The 17,903-nt window shown below is 38.6% G+C and overlaps 1 protein-coding gene across 2 annotated transcripts in view; it reads right to left on the bottom strand.

Annotated features, from left to right (window-relative positions):
- HAAO (3-hydroxyanthranilate 3,4-dioxygenase) overlaps positions 1 to 17,903 on the bottom strand; it is a 35,220-nt gene that overhangs the window by 14,987 nt on the left and 2,330 nt on the right. Inside the window, exons 2-6 of one of the 2 annotated variants that reach the window (XM_030448056.1) lie at positions 16,818 to 16,852; positions 15,982 to 16,060; positions 4,661 to 4,744; positions 2,986 to 3,092; positions 8 to 97 (exon numbers count right to left, since the gene is read on the bottom strand). In XM_030448056.1, coding sequence (XP_030303916.1) covers positions 8 to 97; positions 2,986 to 3,092; positions 4,661 to 4,744; positions 15,982 to 16,038 — 338 coding nt within the window. In that variant the 5' untranslated portion in view covers positions 16,039 to 16,060; positions 16,818 to 16,852. The remainder of the gene's footprint in view (positions 1 to 7; positions 98 to 2,985; positions 3,093 to 4,660; positions 4,745 to 15,981; positions 16,061 to 16,817; positions 16,853 to 17,903) is intronic. The other variant, XM_008496590.2, reaches the window with a different exon arrangement.

Raw genomic sequence — 17,903 nt, 5'->3', positions numbered from 1 at the left:
AACTTACTCTTGAATTATTGGTATCAGTTGAGTGCCAAGATCTTCACAGTGAAACCATTTTTCAAAGAGGACATTAGTTGATTCTCCAACATAGTACCTGACAAAGTAAAAACATTTGTCAATCTTTTTATTAACTAACTGATCAGGCAATTTCAGTCTTTTCAATAAAATAGCTACTTGATGTTGTGTAAGAGTGTTATTCTCAAGCCTGGTGTACTTTTTTTGTCTGAATAATGGTTATTTATGGATGCTTTGTTTCCCTGGTTAGCTGACTTGATGGGTGGGGTGCTCACACTTCTATGGACAACCTTGTAGTTCTGCTGATGAACCACAGATAAATCATCAAATTCCCTTAGCAAACTTTGCAAATTTAATCCTGGAAACAAGTGGTGTCATAGTTCCTTGGGACCAATAACTGTAGTTACTGCAAAAATAACTGGCCCCAAATACCATTTCCAGTGGCTGTTTCCATTCAGCTCTAAGATAAATATTAAGGTTTAAGTGAGTCACCTTGCTTATTGCTGGTGTGTGGAGTGATAAGAAAACAAGGTAGATTATGGACTTGTTTGAAAAACAATATTTGCCAGCTGCATAAATTTGAGAGGTTTTGTTTAGCTCACTGCTTTGAAGAGGAATGTAGTGTATCACTTGTATTATATTATGTCTCAACAAATAAATTATGCTGATATCAATAGGTCAAGGTTGCTGTAATGCCAAAGACATACTTTACCTATGTATTTCAAAAGACTTCATGAACTGGCAAGGGAGTGATGCTCCAGTACAAAGACTCCTACTGTGACTGATTGTAAATAGGTCCTAAATGTTTTTTAGGTTAAAGTCACTAGAATGTTTTTTTGAAGACAGAAACAAGGCTTATATAAATTAATGTGTATATGTCATGAATATGTATATGTCATATATCCATATACATGCTGTTCAGAAGCTTAAGAGCTCCACATCTCCTTTTTGCATAAACAGGGTGCTTGGAAGAGCTTTGAAAAAATTTGGAAAAAGCTGTGCTATGAGCACAGATTTTTGAAGACAGAGGATTTACAGAGGAGACATTACAAATGTCTCAGCTAGGAGAAAACTTTGCACCTGGGAAGGCTTTTGCATGTTACTAAGTACTGAAGAATCCGACCACACAACGAACATCAAACTTAGTTGTTTCTCTACTTGTTTGCCATAGGATTAAGGTTAGCCAGTGCATTTTTTCTTACAGTACAAAGCATGTAATCATTCCTTAGGCTGAAACAGAGGGGCAGACTACTTGTACTTCACTTGTACAATAATTGGCATGCTAGGGGGTCTGATTAATGACTGAAGCTTGCAGGCATCATAAATAATGGAACAGTAATGTAGTATTAGACCTTGAGTCAGCATACTTCAAAGTTTATTTTTTACTTCCTCTTGTACAGTTTTTGCTGCAGGTGGCTGGGGGTGAGAAAATTGTGAGATTAGAGCTTCTGGTTGTAAATCTCCATCTCTCCCAGAAACACACAGAGAGAATGTAGGTTCAACAGTATTATATGACTGTTCACTTCTAAAGCTTCAGGTAACCATCGTGTCAGTGTGAAAACAAGGTTACCAAAAATCTCCAAGTGATTTATTTTCAGGTACCTGATTAATATTTTCAATTAAGAGTGTGCTTTTTTTAAGCCAGTTTTTTTTTTTCAAATATTTCAAAATTATTTTGCAAGCCATTTGTTAGCTTTTAGTTTAATTTTTAATTACCAACAACCCCAGCTTCTTCAGCCTGTCTTCATAGGGGGGGTGCTTTGGCCTTCTGATCATTTTAGTGGCTCTCCTCTGAACATGCTCAAGGAGCTCAATGACCTTCTTATGTTGGGGACTCCAGAACTGGACATACTGCTCCAGCTTATTTTGCTTAAAGTTACCTAAAACTGCTTATGTTCCTTTATTACAAACATTATTATTTGAATCACTGGCCAATTGTTTTTAGTTCAAAATATCTTTTTGATAATACAAGTACAAATCACAGACATGCACTAAAAGGAAAAAAACGTTTGTGTATAGTTGAACAATGTTTTAAATGAACTGGATTTGTCTTTTGCTTGGAGTTCAATCAGGTGTTTTTTTGAATGGTCCCTTAAGTTTTTCTTCCTTTAGCCTTCTCTATTGGAATGAAAATCTATCTTCCTAATTCCACTTATTTGCAGTCTTCCTGCTGTGACACTGCCTATGCAACAGTCAATTGTAGGAAAGGGACAGAAATAGCATATTACAGATATTACCACAGATTTAAATCTTTACAAATTACATGAATAGCTGTAAATAATTTTGGGTCACTTGTACCTGGTTAATATCAACACAGCTTTTCTAACTTGGCTATTGTTACTGATGTGACTTTCTTACTTACATGTATGAATTCTGTATGACCACAAGAAAAGGCTTAGTTCTGCCCTCACTAGAATACAAGGTAAAACCTTTGCTTTTTTGGATGTAGTTCTCATAAGGCAATAAAACCTAGGCAGAGGTGTGTGCAATGCAGAGGGGTTAGTGTTAAGAAAATTGGCTTCTGTTTCCAGCTTCCCACACACTTGCTAAGAAAGCTCATCTTCATCTTTTTGCCTTCAGTGCTTACAAAGGAATTCATGTTCTGCTTGCCAGAACTGATTAAAAAAAGCAAACACAAAACCACATCTTTTTTGATTTGTGTTGTTAGAGAGCTCCAACATTTTTAAAACCTAAGGCAATAGTAGTAGGTGACACATAAGTCGATAGCTATTACCACAACATTCATCTGAGACATTTCAACATGTTTCTTGTTTAACTAGATCAAATGCAAAAATAAGACCTCTGCTTATGTATTTACAGATAAATAGATGTGTGGATAAAATAAGTATGAAACTGCCAGGATGAGTTTGATAAATTGCCAGGAGAGGAAAATATGGTATTGTATTGACATGAGGAATTAGTTTCTATTATGAATCCTAACAGATTAGGCAACATTTTATACTTCACCTAAGTCCATCGATTTCTGTCTTCAATCTTTCCCTCTCAACCACAAGACCCACAGTGTTGGAGTATCTCTGAGGAGAATGAGGTATCCTAGCAGGTAGAAGGAACATCTGTTCAAAGAAATGGCAAATCATCAATGCCAGTAAGTTCTTGTCCTTTGTGGCGTTCTTCCCCTGCTTCCCAGACTCCAAAATCCTCTTTTCCCCTATTCTTTGTTGAGCCTGTGTTGCTCTTTTGCAGCTCCACTCACTTTTGTACCAATAGATGCTGGTTCTTGCTTTCTCAGTGCATGATGACCATTGACTGCACCCAGCACTGCCTGCCTGGCAACCTGGTGCTCTTCTCCCAGTCTGATCATCATTGCTGGACACAACTGAAATACAAACCTAACCAGTTACTCATCTGGAATTTATAAATGTACTGCAATTTCTGAGTAGCAGAAATGGGAATAAGAATCAAGTTTGTTGTCAGCCCAAGAAAATGTTTAATCAACCACATGTATCCCTCCAACACAGTGACTACCTGCTACCACATGACATTTGGTTGGGACAAGTTCATTATTGAAGTCTGAGAATAAACTGTTTTCCAGCAGCTATCTGACTATGTAGGAAGGTGATTATACTGTACTATTCTTCTACAGATTTCTTAGCCAAGTTTGGGCAAGTCATTTTCTCTGTCTGAAAAGCAGAGCTAATGATAGTGCCTCACCATCACTAGTGTCAGTCTTCCCAGTACGGATATGGTGTGTTCCTTTTCATTATTGCTTCTGATACATGTCAAGATATCAGCTGGGTGTACTTCTCCAATGTGAAATGTATTACCAGAACCTCACTCTTTATGGCTTTGAAAACATAGATTTCATTGAAAATAATGCTTCTAATGGCATCAGGCTATTTGGGCCAACATTTGTCTTCCATTATAAAAGCTGCCTCACTAGATCTCTTAAATCCTTTTGATGACCAAGTACAGTTCAAGTTTGGGACAATAATAATGACTGGCAGTTGTATCCCATATAATAGCTTGTAGTAACACCATATCAGTGTCCCCTCCAGTACCTGAAAGGGGCCTACAGGAAAGATGAGGAGGAACTTTTTACAAGGGCATGTAGCAATAGGACAAGGGGGAATAGATGTAAACTGGAAGAGGGTAGACTTAGATTAGATATTAGGTAGAATATCCTAATATGAGGGTGGAATAGGTTACCCAGGGAAACTGTGGCTGCTCCCTCCCTACAAGTGTTTAAGGCCAGGTTAAATGGGGCTTTGAGCAACCTGGTCTGGTGGGAGGCGTCTCTGTCCATGGCAGGGGAATTGGAACTAGATGATCCTTAAGGTCCTTTCTAACCCAAACCTGTCTATATTTCTATGATTTAGTATGTCCACTACTATAAGGAAAAACAATTGAGTGCTGCTGCATACATGTTATCAGTAAACTGCTTTTTTAAACCACTGATGGTTGTGGAGGGTAGCTACAAGGACTAAAGAGGACTGAAAATAGACTGAATCTCTTAATATTCTAAGCTCTAAGCAGTCTGCTTATTGTTCAGGATTTTCCTTTATTTTTTTTAATTCTGATGCCATCTTTTGCACATCATAAATTGTTTTTTTTTAAATACCTCATAAAATATTCATTTAATGTGCCTGTTTACAACAATAACAGAAAAATAACACGGTTTTACCTCCCCTTCTCGGATGACAACGTCTTTTGGTTTCCCATTTTCAATTATCTTCAAACACATATCTCCTTTAACCTGGTAAAAAAGCTGAAGGAATAGTAAAATAATATTAAGGCACCTACTCCAAAACCTTCTGTGCTTTGCAGTCTCTATATATAAAGGATGCATGTACAAACACATTCAGTCTGTAATTGCAAATATTTGCAGGGTTTTTTCCTAGCAATAAATAAGACTTCCAATATTTGCTGCTTTTGAAAATGTTACTAAATCTGTATGATTTCCTTTACTTGACAATCTACCTAAGAGGTCTGTAGCTGCTTGTAGAGCTATTCTGTGAACACAGTGGAAAACAATTACACTGTATTTACTACTGAGAATTACACTTTGTGGAACTCCAGCATCATGGTTCAGACACTCATTAGTTACACTGTATATAAAGCTTCATTTCAGATTTAGCAGGGTCTGAGTGTTACATTTAGTCAAATTTAATGCCCTCTTTCCAAATAAGCTCCAAATATGCATGCAGTTTTTGGGGGTGTGTGTTTATTTTTTAATGAGGATTTCTCTCTGTCAAATGGGAATAACTGTCCATTTAGAAGTTGTGTTCGGCTTTATTTCTGTGGATACCCTCAAACCCCAGAAACAGCTGCTCCACTTTCCTACTGTATGTGTGTAAAAGAATTACATTAAAAGCACCTATATGGATAGAAGCACTGAACCCATTGCTCTGTCTTCAGTGGCCTTTCCACAGCCTTTGTTGGTACTCAGAACTAGCCTCATGTTTCATAGCAGAACTGTGCTATGATCTGTGAGCAGGTCCCTCTTTGACCTGGAAAAATGGACACCTATTTCCTCATTTTATATAATACATAGAAACAATACTTAAAGACAACTTTAATTTTCTCCCACCCTTTGCAAAGCTTCTATATGTTTTCCACGCTCTGTTTGCCATACCTAGAAGCCAAACAGATTAATTCATATAATTGCTAGTGCAGCTGAAATTGACTGAAACATGATTTAAAGTTAGAACTATAATTAAAATAAATTTATTTATGGTAATTCGCTACCAGTTTAGCAAAATGAAAAATAAATAGGAGAAAGAAGAAACCACCTGAAAAATTATGGAGCAGTTCATATTGAATGCACTCACATGGCAAGTGCAGGACAGCCGGGGGATCAGGTTCAGGAAAGGCAGGTTCTGCCTGACCATCCTGTTCTCATTCTATGATCAGGTGAGCTGCCTTGTGAACAAGGGGAAGGCTGTGGATGTTGTCTACTTGGACTTCAGTAAAGCCTTTGATACCATCTCCCACAGCATTCTCCTAGAGAAGCTGGCAGCTCATGGCATAGACTCTTATACTCTTTGTTGGGTTAGAAACTGGATCCATGGCAGGGCCCAGAGAGTTGCAGTCAATGGAGTTAAATCCAGTTGGTGGCTGCTCACCAGTCGTGTTCCACAGGGTTCAGTTTTGGGGCCAGTCCTGTTCAGCATTCTCACTAATGATCTAGATGAGGGGGTTGAGGGCTTCTTTAATAGGTTTGCACATGACACCAAGTTGGATGGAAGTGTTGATGTGCTCGAGGGTAGGACAGCTCTGCAAAGGGACCTGGGCAGACTGGGACAGTGGGCAGAGGTCAACAAAATGAGGTTTAACGAGGCCAAGTGCCCAGTCCTGCACTTTGGGCACAACAACTCTATGAAATCTACAGGATTAGGGAGGAGTGGCTGGAAAGCTGCAAAGCAGAAAAGGACCTGGAGGTGCTGCTTGATGCTTATCTGAATATGAGCCAGCAGTGTGCCCAGGTGGCCAAGAAAGCCAACAGCATCCTGGCTTGTATCAGGAACGGTGTGGCCAGAAGGAGAAGGGATCATGCCCCTGTACTCTGCACTGGTGAGGCCACAGCTTGAGGACTGTGTTCAGTTCTGGGCCCATCACTGCAAGACATTGAGATGCTGGAGCAAGTTCAGATAAGGGCAAGCAAGCTGGTGAAGGGTCTGGACAACAAGTCCTATGAGGAGAGGCTGAGGGAATTTGGATTGTTTTGTTTGGAGGAGGCTGAGAGGAGACCTCATCACTCTCTACAACTGCCTGAAAGGAGGTTGTAAGGAGGTGGGTGTTGGCCTCTCAAGTGAACAGTGATAGGACTAGAGGAAATGGCCTGAAGTTGTACCGTGGGAGGTTTAGACTAGATCTGAGGATTATTTTCTTTACTGAGAGTGTAGTTAGGCATTGGAATTCGAGGTGGTGAAGTTGCCATCCATGGAACATTTTAAAAACATGTAGATGAGGCACTTCAGGACATGCTCTAGTGGGTGATACAGATCTTGATACATATATTTTATTCAGAAGGGGGGGATCTTGACAGTTGGACGCAGTGATCTTAGAGGTCATTTCCAACTGTGACAATTCTGTGATTTTGTAAAATTTTAATAATTAGAATTATTTCCGAAGATATTTTTAAATATTAATGCATGCATATGAGAATTTCAGAAACACCTTTATGAAAGTAAGAAAGAATAAGTACGCTGCCAAGGGAATGAAACTGTAGAGAGAGTTGAATTAGTATTGGAAAAGAGCTCTTGACATGAGTGAAAAGTTCACCTTGTGCCAGGCACTTCACCACTATAAATTGTAACTTTTGTCTCAATGGCCCTCCTTGTACTCCATTTCCCCATGCTCTTTTCCTGTCATTTTCTTTGGCATTACTGAATGATGGTATAAAATGCTACAGCAGCCCTCATTACAGAGCACATCAGGCAAGGCTAAATGCTCATCGTACAGCACAAAGTGATCTGAGTGGGGAAATGGTCTCTCCTTCATTTCAAAAAGGGCTCATCTAAGACCTTAAGATCCTGGTGCATTATCAGAGGCCATGGGTAATATGGAGCTGGTAATGCTGAAACTGAAAATCCTTTCTGAAACCTTGAGCTTTGGCATGTTACTTTCCCTATAACCATTGGGGGAGCTATTACTGAGCATGTACAGGACACATGAACAGAGAAAGGACAACAGAGGCAGAGTCTTATTCTGCTTGTGACCACGTAGAGTCTTATTCTGCTGATGACCAGTCACAAGTGGTGTTCCTGAGGGTTCGGTACTGGGGACTCTTCTCTTTAATATCTTCATTTATGGTCTGGATGAGGGGCTTCAGTGTACTTTCAGTAAATTTGCAGATGACACCAAACTAGGTGGCTGTGTCAATCTGCTGGAGGGTAGGGAAGCCTTACAGTGGGGCTTAGACAGGTTGGACCAAGGGGCCAAGGTTAATTGCATGATGTTTAACAAGGTCAAATGCCAGGTCTTACAGCTGGGTCATAACAACCCCACGGTAAGCTACAGACTTGAGGAAGTGTGGTTAGAGAGCTGTAAATTGGAAAGGGACCTGGAGGTATTAGGTGGCAGTCAACTTAATATGAGTCAGCAGTGTGTGCAGGTGGCCAAGAAGGCCAATGGCATCCTGGCTTGTAATAGGAACACTGTGGCCAGCAGGAATAGGGAGGTGATTGTCCCTCTGTACTCAGCTCTGGAGAGGCCACATCTTGAGTATTGTGTTCAGTTCTGGCACCTCACTATAGGAGGGACATAGAAATGCTGGAGCATGTCCAGAGAAGGGCAACAAAGCTCAAGCAGGGCTTGGAGCACAAGGCCTGTGAGGAGGGAGCTGAGGGAGCTGGGGGTGTTCAGTCTGGGGAAGAGGAGCTGAGAGGAGACCTTATAACTCTCTTCAACTACCTCAAGGATGGATTGAGGAGGGAAAAAGCCTCTTCTCCTTAGTGGACTGTGATAGAGCAGAGGAAATGGATATAAGCTGCACTAGGGGAGGTTTAGGCTGGATGTTAGGAAATATTTTTTCACTGAGAGGGTTGTCAGACATAGCAATATCCTGCCCAGGACAGTGGTGGAGTCCCCATCCATGGAGGTATTTAAAAGGCATTTGGACCTGGTCCTTAAGGACATGGTTTAGTAGTTGACTGTGGTGTTAGTCAAAGGTTGGACTGGATGATATTGGAGGTCTCTTCCAACCTAAGCATTCTGTGATTCATGAATCACACAACTAAGCAGCTTTCTGGTAGTGAGAGACTAGGAAGGGGAATGAAGCCATTCAATTCAACAGCTGAACATCACTGTTATAAGTGAAGACTCAACACTGAATTTGGAATTAAAAGAATTGTTTTGCAATGGGAGAGGAGGAACAAGGTGGGCTACACGTTGCTGATAAAAGTGTTTTTCTGATTGAATTTAAATAGCACCTTTGACTATAAATTATAGTCTAATCTTCAAAAATCTTTTTTGAAAAATGTCTGAGTTATTCAGTCATCCATAAGCCATCTGATGTAACTGTGATTAATATAAGTGGCAGTAATTATTGATTCTACTGCTATGCTTACATTATACCCTGAACTTTTACCAAGAAAACCATCAGTCGTTTTCTCAGTCAGTTCCAGTCCATGCCCATTTAACAGGACAGTTTAGCAATGCAGTCCTGTACTGTCTTTTTGCTTGAATCTTATTTTTTCTAACTGCTGAGTTTCATGCTCTGGGCAAATGTAACCTTATCCTAAGTATCTCCTGGAAAATCAAGGCCTGAGTAAGGAAGTACTGGTGTGTGTGTGCATGTACATATTTATGTATATACACAAATACATACGTGTATATAGAGGGTAAGTCAGTAGAGTTTATGCCACCTGGCCATACTAGCTTTCCTAGTCTGTTTTTACTGGGATAATCTGATCTCCATTCTTCCCAGTAGTACTGAAAACTGAGGAAACATGTAGCATTTTCATTCTAATAGTATCTTATTAATAACAAAGTATCTGATATGTGTAAAATATAAATACATAACCTTTAAAAAAAAAAAGTCTATATATGTACATTTCTACTGCATAATGGTAAAATCTGACATGGATTTTTTGTTCTGGGTGAGAAATGTGGCTCAGGGAGAAGCAAATGTTCACCATTCTTTTTATCCCTTTTATTACTAAATGTGCCTTTCTTTTAATTTTCCCGCTTACTCTGTAGCATCTTCTTTTTACAATTACATTAAAAACATTTTATTAATTCTCACCTAACTTCTGGAAGCTGAGCCACCTAGAACTCATTCTTTAAGCATAATATTTTACATAACACTGCTCAATATGATCATTAAAGCTGTAGTTATAACCAGTGCAAACTAAACTGAAAGCCCCTTAAGATTAAGACTAATTTAACTTTCATTACATTCTCTTTACTGTAGGAGAAATGCATGCTGGTTTTTTTCAGTCTGTTTCAGCCTTCTTGATGATGCTTGATGAGAGTATTGTATTAAGCAGCAATGAAAGCCATCATGACCAGTGCTGAATCATTGTCAAGTCTGTAAAGGGATATTTCCACTCAGTTATGCAGACTCATTATAAATTATGCAGGTATCTCTGTAGAAAACATGTTGAGATGCAGAGGGGTGGAAGTTCACTATTATCTTCTCTGGAAGCATCACGAAAGCTACTTCTCTTGGTAGGAATTAATTTTAACAGGGTAGTATAATGTGTAGACACTACTTTAAAAAGAGCACTGTCAAGCTCACTGGATTAATGTGGTGAGAACTGTGTTGCTTCTTCATCCAGGTATGGGTATCCTAGCAGAAAGGGAAGCAAGGATGTAGTAGCAGAAAAGCAAAATATTTCTAATTTGGTTTTGTAGGCCAATTAAAAAACAAGTCTATTTTATTTTATGTACAGTAATGTATACAATTTAATTTAGATCCACCTTTGATATCACTCTCTGCCTAGCTGTTGGAGCCCAGAACTCTGAGGGCTTCTGTAGCTGAGAGCTTATTCCCAGACCTCTAAAGATACCTGCAATTTTCAGTGTATTTCAAGTACTGACTGCTTCTGAAAGTGGAATTTGGGATTGCTCAGACACTTCTAGGATTAGGCTCTGACTTGGCATATCCTGGCTTGTATTACTTGCCAGATTGCTAAATACTGAATTACTTTGCAGAGCAAACCGAATTATGATGTGGGAGTAGAGCCTGGGTGTTCTCCAGAATTCAGCCATGATTGGTCTATTTGAGACCAGAAAAACAATTTTCTCTCTCTCTCATCACAAGGTGTTTCAGCCATCTGAAATCTGGGAGGTAAACAGATGAGGAAGGGAGAGAAAACTGTTATGGTGTGGTGCTTTTTTACCCTCTACTCATTTAAAAGTCATCTGTGAAACCTGATCACTAGTCAAGACTCATCCCAATGATTTTATGCAGCAAAATTATTTCTGAAGACACAATCTACCTCTGATGCAAAGGGATCATCATGCTTATCCCTTTGTAATAGGAGCTTTGTTTCTTATTAAAATACTCAAAGAGATCATGAGATCAGTGGGGGGGGGTTTAAAATGTAAAGAAGCAAAAAGTTTTCTCTTGCTTTGCTGCATCTCATTTTCTGCTTTATTCAGGGGATAAACACCACAATACCACCTACTGGAATGCTCATACAGCCCCTCTTTCCCCTTCTTAGGTATCCAATATCCCCATACAATCCAAAGGGATAATGGAACTTCCAGAGAAGAATTTCTCAAAATGCTGCCTAGAGAGCAGCAAACACTAGAAGAAGGGGTCAGGCTTCATTTAAGCAGGTAATTTGTCAAAAACTGGAGCCAAGTCTTAATTGTGGTGTGCATGTGAAGAGGACAAAAAGATAAATATAAACTCAGGTTAGAAAACTCAAATAAGCTTTGGCAGATGTGACCTCAAATCTGTATCATGTTTCAGGGTAAGATGTAACTATATCTCAAGCAGACAGTATAAATACGCTACAAGAAGCTGAAGAGATTGGCCAAAATGATCAAAGGAGAGGAAAATTCAGTTCTGAGAGTCCTTTTTAGGACAGAAGTGTCTCTGATCTGTGCGGCTGCATCAGGACTTAGGGAGCTGTACCCACAGAAAACAACCTAGATGCTGAACGCAAAAACTTAAGGTGAAATACCCACAGCACAACAAGAAGCAGGGACTTTAAAACCAAGCAGAACACTGAGATGCAAAAGTATTGCAGGTGGTAGATGGAAGGCTTACTTGAATTTCTCTGCATGGAACTGAACTGTTTTATGTAGACTCAAAATCAGAATATAAACTGTTAAGCAATCGGTCAGCTGCTTGAGATTCATTGTGTGCAAATGGTGGACTGAAGTGGGTAAAGACAGATCCTAAATATTTATCATAGAATCATAGAATTGGCTGGGTTGGAAGGGACCTCAGAGATCATCAAGTCCAACCCTTGATCCACTACTGCTACAGTTACTAGACCATGGCACTGAGTGCCACATCCAGTCTCTTTTTAAATATCTCCAGGGATGGAGAATCCACTACTTCCCTGGGCAGCCCATTCCAATGCCTGATCACCCTCTCAGTAAAGAAATTCTTTCTAATATCTAACCTATCACTCCTGTGATCCTAGGTGTTAGCATATCTCACTTTGCCACAAAGCAGCCCATGCAAGGCTGTATATAAAATCCCAGACTGATTAACTTCCCTTAAAACATACAGTTTTCACTTACCTTATTTCTTGAAAGTCATAAGGTTACCTTGTAAAATAAGACTGGAGGTTTTTTCCACCCCCTAGCTTAGGCTTTGCAACACAAAGAGTCTCAAATGTGACTGTATGATTAAAAGTTCACGAGGGAAGGGTACATCCAGAACCACTCCCTGGTACCTGGAATGTATCTGCTACACCATAGCCATGAGGGCAACCAAAGAAGCTTTCAGTGAATGCATCAAGTTGACTACACAAGAATTGTATTAGCTAGTCCATGTAACCCAAAACTCTCTTGACAAGTGAGGTACATTGCATCCCACTGAAAACTAACAGAACTAGCTATATAGCACAAGCACTTTCTCTTTTTTATCATGACAGTTTTGTCTATTTAGCTATATAAACCCACTCTCAGATCAGGTTTTTGCCATGTTTCAACAGAAAATGCATTTCTCAAAGCTATTCTGTTTAATTTTGAGCATGAGTCCAATTTAGAGACAGAGACTGTCCAAGCAGGTGGTTTTTAACTCTATCGCTGTTCTGATGATGAAGGGAGCGAGGAGGAACTTAACATTTACACAGAGGAAACAGAATGCATATAGCCCAGAGTCAAGTCAAGGCAAAGAACGTGAATGGTTTGTCTCTTGTAAGCTTGTTTTGGCTCCTTATAAACCTGCCCAGTGGGAAACAATGTCTCAGGTATGAGGCAGTACTTCTGTGCAGAAGGATGCATATACCTAGTGCACAGAAAATTAAGAAGGAAATAAAGAAGTGCAGAGAAAACGAAGGAAAAAAGTTAGATATTTAGGGATCTCCTGCTTGCTGAGAGGAGAAAAAAAAATGTGCAAGACTAGCTGCTGTTTTAGCCTAAACAAATGTTCAGGAAACAATCCTAAAAGATTTTGAAGAGAGTGGAAATCAAGTCTCCAGTTTTTCTCATGCTTAGGCAGTCACCACTGATCTTCCCAACACACCTACACATTAGCAGTGCCTGCAGGGAAGAGCTGGGCAGCTGGAGGATGCTCCTAAGGCTTCAGCTCTGGGTGTGAACCCCCTGCTGCTGACAAGTGCAAGTTGTGCCACAGGAGATGCTATCAGCTGCATGATAACAGGCAAAAAATAACGAGTAAACAGATGTCAACAATCCTAAATTTAACTTTCTTTTCTAAACCAACACATCTTTGCTATCAGAATAATACGAGTAGGACAGCATCAGATAAATTTGCATAAAGGATTTTTGTGGATTTTCACATGTATTATTTGGGCTGTTAACAGTATGCCTCTACAGTTTGTCTTTCAAATTATCACTCAGAACTATAAATGACCTTTTACCTGCCAAAATAATGAGGTGAACATGTTTTTGCATATGATTGGTTTTTTAATCCCAAGTCTAATTGAGGAGTATGCCCTTTTACTAGGAATATGCCCTTTTACTCTGCCTCACAATACTTGTCTAATGAAAAATATTGTTCTAAAGGCCTAAATAGATCACTGGAAGGTGCAAATGTGTCTGCTCAAAAGCTATGTTAAAATGCAACACCTGACTATACTGTACCTCCATAAAAGTGGCAAAATTAGCCCACACATTAAACTGACCTGTACCTGATAATCCTTATGATGTGTATATTGCCAATTTTTCCTATCAGATAGGAATTTTATCTTTCCATTTTTGGCTGCTGAGTAATTGCAAGGAAAATTGCTATATAAACAAGGATGTATTGATACCTGAAAATCTTACATCCACTTAAATAAGCACTAATTTACTATAGTGTTGATATAAATTATGCCTTTATAGGTATGACTAATTTTTTTTTCCTCTTGGGAAGTGATATAATGGGGCTAGGCTTATTTAAGTTAGGCCAAATTATTTTCAAACAAGGGAATATCTACAAAAAAAAAAAAAAAAAAAAGTAAATTAATTGAACTCTTATTTGAAAGGAAGGGAAGGAGGAGATTAATTAAAAAAAATAAAATGAAGAGGCACGGGAATTGTTCAGAGGCTGAGGATAATCCAGTACAAACTGGTAGGTGCAGGGAGAGACAAAACCATGAAGAAAAAAAGTATATTTGATGTTGTAATGCAGATTTTTGTCCCTGCTAAACTTCAGCTTGGTATTTTGTGTTCCTCTCTTAGTGTATATATAGCCCTAATGTATTATTCAGAGTAATAAACTAATTATACAAAACCAAAAAGGTTAAGTTACAGAAATAATTGTTTGGAATTATTAACTTCCACATGCACCTTCACTTTAGGCTTTGCCAAACCTTGATGTCATTGACTTCATTAATAAAATTCACTCACTTTAAATCTAGTATATAACACCTAATCATATGCCATAACACCAGTGTACAGATTAGCTATTCTTCTCAGGGCTTTCTGAGTGGTCACACTACAGATGTGCTTGCTCCTTTCCCAGGGACATAAATAAACATGTTGACAAAATTACATTTTGTTTTTCCCAGCTAAATATCTCTGGAACTTCCTTGTAAACATATCATGGACACTGAATTCTTCTGGATAGCAACAATCACTTCATACACACAGCCCCAAGACCTGGCTTGCCTCCTTCCCAGCCCAAGCAACCTGCCAACAGGTGCCTAGGTGTTGCCAGGTGCAGCCAGTAAGAGGGGATGGGATTCAGCATCTTGGGCAACCTGGTAGGTGACCAGAGGTGGCTGTGAGGCAGTGGTGACCAAGCAAAGCAGGCAAGAATCTGGCCTGCTTGGAACTGGGCAGTTGAAAACTGCTCTTTCAAAGCAGTAGAATTATAATGACTATAAACACCTGCATGGCACAATTGCAATAGAAAATTGACAAAGGCTGTTATGAAGTTTTTGGGTTGGTTTTGTGAGAAGCAATTCAATGATAAGTAAACTTTTGGGGTTTTTTTCTTTGTAAAAGGGTCTACTGAACTTCACTCACTTCTGTCTTGAACAATACAGATGCTTAGGCTCGGGTTTCCAAAGGCACTTAAAATTAGGTGGCCAAATTTTAGAGGAATTACTGTGAAATTAAATTATTCTGCTGGGAAGCAAGGCAAGTTGTCTCCCTATCTGAAGTCCCTACTGCCAGGCTTTCAGTGTTCCCCTTCCTTTAATGTTCCTTCAGAGATATGTCTGAGGAGTCCTCAGGCCAAACAGACAATTCCATGAAAATAAAAGAGTAAACAAATTTTAGATGTAGATTGTTACAATTTTGATTATTTGCTACTCTTTCCTCCTATATTCTGCATTTGGCACAGTGGCTACTCACAACCCAAAGCAGTGGGATGGCTTTCTTTTGATGCAGAAGATAAGGAGGAAAGGAGAGTGGTTTGAAAAATATTTAAGACTGTTCTTCATCGTTCCAAACATGAATGAATACTGGAAATGCTGGTATTATTCATAAAGTCCAGGAAAATATATTTTCAAGCCAATCCAAACAAATAATTGTGATTTTTTTTTTTTTAAATACAAAGTCACTTTTGAAATATAGATCAATCTTCTGCTACAAAATATCACTGAAAAATATTGTAACCTTTCCAAAGTTTTGTTCCAAAATGTTGAAATGAGACATTTTTATATGTTAGAATGCATCCTCTGGTTTCCTGTTGGCAAGTAATTATAGCAAAATAGATCTGATCTCCTGTGCTTGTTTCAAAGAAAATTCACAGATGGTACATGGTTGTGGAGAAGGATTCTGTTTAGGTCTTTTAATAGATCAAATAAATACAACATCATTGAGTTTGGCATTGCTAAACTGTAGCTGTAACTTCAAAAGTAGCTACATTTTAATTATCATAGATCAGTTAAGCCTGAAAAACACAAAAAACCTATGAGTTACCTCTTCTCCTTCTTCAATATGATAATCCTTCCTTTCATTTGGCCCTCCAACAAACATCACGTTCAGCTGATGCCGATGCCTAGAAAAGGAAGTGACATTTTAAAGCTACCTCCACTTATGTTCTTTATTTCATATAATGTTAGCTTGTTCTTGAGGGTGTTGGGGCTTGGGTTTTGTTGAGTTTTTTTTGGGTTTTGTTTTGTGTTGTTTTTTGGTTGGTTGATTGTTTTTTGGGTTTTTTTTAATTCTTTGGGGAGTTTACTGAGTGAGCCAATGAAACAACACTGAGTGACAAGCAACATCCAGAATGAGAACTCAGAAAACCTAGGGTACATCTCTCTGCTCTGTCAGTGTCCTGCCAGGGGACCAGCTACCTTCCTCTTGGCATTTCAGTGCCTCCAGCTATGAAAAGGGGACAATTATATTTACCAGCTGGGGAAAGAGTTTAAGGGCTTTGAACTGTAAGATAAAGATTGCTACGTAAGAGACAGCAATGACAGGAAAATGTCTTTTAAACATAAATTGATAAGGGCAGGATTCTGTAAAGGTAAAACACTTTTTAAGCCTAATAATAGCAAACCCATATTTTTTTCTCCATTGGAAGAATTACTACAGATACTGATGGTAGGAATTATCAGCTAATTGCTCTGCTATTTGTACTGGTTTTGCTAAGGTGGAACAGTATTATAATGGTTTCACTGTGGTTGTGACTGATTCAGAAAAGAAATCCAGTATTTTTCTTTTATCTTAGTGCTTCCCCTTTTAAGAACCCCAAGGAGCACTTCTCTCAGCTGACACAAATAGATATTGTCCCAATTATCTATCAGTCTACTGACACTAATCAAGGGGTAAAGTAGCAGGCTTTCATTTCCTAGGAAAAAAACCCCAAAAAACCCAAAAAACCCAAAAGCTGGTAAATCAGGTCTGTTAGCTATGATTCAAAATTTGTCCTTAAGCTTTTTTGATGTGTGAACTGGGGAGTGTTGACCTCTACTCTGCAGCAAGGAGATTCCCATTAGAGCCACCTCTCTGGTGGCCACCCAGGGAAGGAGAATGTGCCTCTGTCTCAGCACCTTGTAAGCCTTAATTAGAAGTTACTCTGATCTGCTGAACACATGCATTCAATTTGTTACTACCATGTTTACTTTAAAAAGGGTTTAAATGATAATGAAGAACACAGTAGGGATTAATGTAGAAGAAATAACACGTAACAGTGACAAATTCCTTGATTAAATAAAAGTCTAAATAATTAAATCAGAATGTAATTCTTAAATTGACTATTTTCACCATAGGAAGCTGTATACATTATAGCACTTGATTCATGCCTGTGTCCTAAAATAGGGAACTGAAATCAAAACAGTTTGTACCATGCAGATTTAATATTTGTTTTCAACAACACTTGTAAAACTCCTGCATTAATGAACCCTTCTACTAAAGAAGGGCAGGAAGACCAGAAAAGTAACTATACAATTAATAATGAATGAAATAAATTAAAATTAGCCCAACAGAATAAAATAAGAGGTGGGTATCTTTTACGCTACTTTTAACATGAAATAATTTTTTACAGAAATCCATACAAATTCATTCTTAGTTCAGTAGCTAGAACTGAAAATACTGGTCTAAAAATCATTGTTGATTAACATTTTGTTTGCCTGATCTATCGTTATTTCTATTACTCTGTGGATTTATCTGGGTTTTAACACAGTGAACAGGCAACCATAGGATAGTCACTCCTAGCATTAACAAATATATAATGACAACATAAAAGAATTCCAGCTATCAAATACATACAAAAATTACAATAGGGCTTTTTGTTCATATTGCTAAATAAAGTTGTCTGGTTAACATAGTTGCATTAAGTTAAGAAGAAAAATCACAATGAAGTAAAGAAGTTTCAGCCAAGGCTGCCCAAATTCCATTAG

Source organism: Calypte anna, chromosome 3, assembly GCF_003957555.1.
Source record: "Calypte anna isolate BGI_N300 chromosome 3, bCalAnn1_v1.p, whole genome shotgun sequence".
NCBI lineage: Eukaryota > Metazoa > Chordata > Aves > Apodiformes > Trochilidae > Calypte > Calypte anna.
The sequence above is the reverse complement of the archived record's forward strand: the minus strand, read 5'-3'. Positions and strand labels throughout refer to the sequence as shown.